The 4,406-nt window shown below is 40.9% G+C and overlaps 1 protein-coding gene across 1 annotated transcript; it reads left to right on the top strand.

Moving 5' to 3' along the window:
- Nucleotides 1-531: 531 nt before the first annotated feature.
- Nucleotides 532-4,018, top strand: LOC103464878 (protein FAM72A). The gene is made up of 4 exons (XM_008409254.2): nucleotides 532-1,069; nucleotides 1,258-1,335; nucleotides 1,752-1,876; nucleotides 3,201-4,018. The coding sequence occupies exons 1-4, from the start codon at nucleotides 918-920 to the stop codon at nucleotides 3,293-3,295; spliced, it is 450 nt and encodes a 149-aa protein (XP_008407476.1). The 5' UTR covers nucleotides 532-917; the 3' UTR covers nucleotides 3,296-4,018.
- The last annotated feature ends 388 nt before the right edge of the window (nucleotides 4,019-4,406 follow it).

Raw genomic sequence — 4,406 nt, 5'->3', positions numbered from 1 at the left:
TAAGATTGAAACATCATCAGATGACAGTAAATTGTTCTTCTCGTGTGCATAGTCCCATTCACTAAACAACTTTAATGAAGCGCTTAAGTGATCATAACTTTGTTCTGTTTTGTTTTGACTTGTACCGTGTCAGAGAGCGATGTTTCGCGTGTTACTTACTTTTTTATGTTCTTTATTATTCTATATTTCAGCAACAAGGTAGAAGAGTTCAACGATGGATCTGCACGTTTATGCCCCGGATGCACTGGATGAAATGGTTGCGCAAACCCCGCCTACCCGGAACACGACTTTCTGTCTCGTTGGCTGACAAATGATGCGGACCAGCTTTTAGCTCCTAAAACAGTGGCATGAGATTTAAATGGCATTTCACTTAACAAATGGATTTGTACATTATTCACAGAGGGCTTTTCAACTTTGATTTTCAACCAATCAAATTCGGGTCCTGTAAAGAAACTGGCCAATAAGATTAGCTCCTGCAACAATCATCCAATGAGAATCCGATGTAGGGTCTTTTAAACGTGGTTTTAGGAAGTGTCGTTAAACACCAGGAAGTTGTAAACAAAGCTGACAGCTACTGAGTTAGCTGTTAAGTATATCTGCATGGATCTCGAAATTGCTGAATAAAAAGGCGATATTAGTTATTTTTAAATAATAAAGCTAACCGGTTTCAATGTAGCGGTCGTTTTGCGATTATTCCCTGGATCTATTCCTCTTAGGTACCGTTACCTGTCTTCCGTTTTAGTGCTGAGGGGAGAAAAAAACAAAACAACTAACGTTTTTGTACAAGGACGTTAGACCAGTCGCCGTTGCCGCATCCACAGTAAACGTTAATCGTCTACTATTTACCCGATCCACACTGGTTTAACACCACCGGCTTGAACAGCGAGAGGGGTTTTATCTTTGTTAGCTAAACAACAATGTCCACGTCCAACGCCAGCTTTAAGAACAAATGCGTGGCCCAGGTGAACTGCATCTTCTGTGACAGTCTGTTGTGCACCAGGGGGATGAAGGCTGTGCTTCTTGCAGACACCGAAGTTGAGCTCTTTTCCACGGATATACCTCCAAACAGGTAGGTGCTAACTGGATTAGCCTAGCTGCTAGCCTCTGTTTATGTCCGCAGCTGGGTTGGAATTGGCTTCAAAGACTGTTGTTCAGTAAAGTATTTCCACGAAAGTATTATGTGTAGCAAGTCTCGATATAATTTTTATACAGGTGTTTAATGCCTTATGTGTCTATTTGAATGTTTCCTCCCGTCAGAACTGTTGACTTCGTGGCCAGCTGCTACTCGACTGAAAGCTGCAAATGCAAACTGAGAGACATTGCATGTCTCAAATGGTATGTTCACTGTCTCGTTTTCTTCCAGGATATCAATAGGCTTTATTTTAACTCGGAAATTAGGCTTGTTTATGTTTTTTTCTTCTATAAATGAAAAGCTACTTGCTTTAATTTCCCACTTGCTTTTGCTACTTGAACGAATTACTAGTGGAATACCCGCGAGTTTCCACTTGAAATGATCGGAATAGTTGCTAAGCAGTTTCATTGCTGTATATTTCAGGTGAATTCACATCGCAGCAGAGTTCGAGCCTCTTTTGTATTCCCAGTCTTTTGTTGATGTTGTTGTGCACAAGACAAAAACAAACACCTGGCAGATAATGGGCAGCCGCTAGTGGAGTTAGCACTTTTCACACATGTCCACAGGAAAAGTGCTGACCTGTGGTTTCTTCTTTATTCCCTCTAACTCCTGCTCACAGTGGCAATGTTGTGGGTTATCATGTGGTTGCCCCCTGCAAACCCTGCTTGCTGTCATGTAACAACGGCCATTTCTGGATGTTCAACAGCGACGCTGTGTCCACTCTCAACAGACTTGATGCTACGGGTTAGTATAAGCCCCCCCCCCTCCTCCTCCTCTTTTATAATTTTTTTTTACCAAGTACTTTTTTTTTCTTTAGGCCCCGCTGTTAATGATGTGCAAAACACCTTAAAATAAACGTTTCTTTTACTGCTGAAGAATAAGGTTGAAAAAATCCAACCTTTTGAAATTTCACTCATTCCATCAGTCGGACAAACTACCATGCAAAGAAATCACTCATCGGTAGCATTCAACTATTTGGATAAAATAAATGCAGCTGAAATTTAGACTTTATTAAATTTCTCAGCGTCTCTTGGGATTTATATTTAGCAGTTTATTATCATCTGTTTTCTTGGGGTATAAATGTCATGTTACCCAGATGGTAATATTTGTTTCACAGATTGGAACAGAATGAGGATCCATATTTATTTCATCGCACACAGTGGTTATGTTTTCATCAGAAGGCCTTCACCTGCAGTTTTTGCTCCAATCACTTGTTGTTCATACCAATGGCTGATCCTTACAGACATCTTGTCAAAAGATTATTTTTCATTGTGACTTGCTGTTTCCGAGGCTGCACAGTGGCGCAGTTGGTAGAGCTGTTGCCTTGCAGCAAGAAGGTTCTGGGTTCGATTCCCGGCCCCGGTCTTTCTGCATGGAGTTTGCATGTTCTCCCTGTGCATGCGTGGGTTTTCTCCGGGTACTCCGGTTTCCTCCCACAGTCCAAAAACATGACTGTTAGGTTAATTGGCCTCTCCAAATTGCCCCTAGGTGTGAGTGTGTGTGTGCATGGTTGTTTGTCCTGTGTGTCTCTATGTTGCCCTGCGACAGACTGGCGACCTATCCAGGGTGTACCCCGCCTCTCGCCCGGAACGTTAGCTGGAGTTGGGCACCAGCACCCCTCCCTACCCCACTAAGGGACAAGGGTGCAAGAAAATGGATGGATGGACTTGCTGTTTCCAGAATTTCTACTTTAAAGTTGTGTAAATACACCTAGACATCTTCCTTTTAATGTTGAAGTTTTGTTTCAACAAACCAAAATATCAACAGATGAGTTGATATTTTTTTAAGTCATCTGATTTTATTCAAATTTGATTAGCATTGGCAGTATTGATTGTGCCACTGTTCTGTTCGTTTTGTCCCCCCCCCCCCACTAAATGAATTGGATATTTAAATACATTTTCAGTGTGAAATTTTGCAGTTGCAGTGAAAGATTAATTCAGTTTAACTGTTAACTCATCGTTGCAGAGGGTGCCAATGTGGGCTGTTGTAAACATGTAGTGTCTTCCTGTTAAATATTTCATTATTATTATTATTTATTTTATTTTTTTTTACCTAAATATCTGTGCAGGTCTGAACCTGCTCCTTTGGGGAGATCTTCCAGAGTTGGACGACAGTGAAAACGAAGAATCGGAAAGCCCATCAGAGGAAGAGTGCATTAGGTAGAGTGCAACACGGACAATGCAAGAGGAACCTAGTGGAACGACATTCATTAGTGGGGGAGGTGGAGCTGGAAGAGTGTACAGACTATGCTGGGAGGAGACCAAAAAGAGAAGCATTAAAGGGTAACTGAACACTGAATCGCATAAGGCTGATGAGCTCTGCTGTAATCCTCTGTGCGGGCCGTGACTGCAGCTTCTAATCATTCGTCAAACTGATGCTGCAGCAGGTGTTTCGTCTTTGACGGGTAGCGGAGAACACCTGCTGCGACGTCATTGGGGCGTGGCTGTGAAGCAGAGGCGCGCCAAAGTTTTTTTGTTGAGTTACCCTTTAAGCTGTGGCCATGCCTTTCTCTTCTTCAATTTACAAAGTTAAAGCACAGATTGAAAAAAACATAAATACATTCTTTAGGGTATTGTGAAATATATAGCCGAGGAGATCGGAGATTCTTGCCTCTTTGCGACACCTTGAGTTTACTTTGCGTTTAGTTATGAGTAAAGCAGAAGACGCGATACAAGATGGCGTTTAATTTAGTTCAGACTCTGTGAAAGGATGGCCACAGCTCACCCAGTTGTAATCTGTACAGATAACATGCTGTGATTGAGAGCTGTGTCTTAAAGGCCCTATATGTGTTCTCGCTGTGTGGCTTGGTGCTGAATGAAACCTCGAGTGCTTTTTGAATCTCACATATTAGAGAAATGGCACAAATATTAAATGATGTACACGTTCCTTGCTTTTTCAAAGGGCACATAGTATTTAAGGTATCATACAATTTCAAATTGTATACAAATGGAAGATGTTACCATGCATAGATTTATTTTATTGTTTTTATTTTTATTTTTTGGTTTGTACACTTGTGATGGCAGTGTATTTAGTATTTAACTCCAAGGTAAACCAGACCATAGCAGTTTTCCTTACTAACATACTAACTTGAGGAATATGTGATTGAACAAAAGAAAAAAAAAAAGAAACTGAATTAACTGCTGAGTTAAAACATGCATTTCTATCTATATGTATAAATGAGAGGGAACCAATTTACTGAAAGGAGGGAATGTATAAAACATAAGGTTTGCAAGGGTGTCAGGTTCCATGATGAGTTTATTTATGCAACATCGTA

Source organism: Poecilia reticulata, linkage group LG5, assembly GCF_000633615.1.
Source record: "Poecilia reticulata strain Guanapo linkage group LG5, Guppy_female_1.0+MT, whole genome shotgun sequence".
Lineage (NCBI taxonomy): Eukaryota > Metazoa > Chordata > Actinopteri > Cyprinodontiformes > Poeciliidae > Poecilia > Poecilia reticulata.
This window is presented reverse-complemented; position numbering and strand designations above follow the sequence as displayed.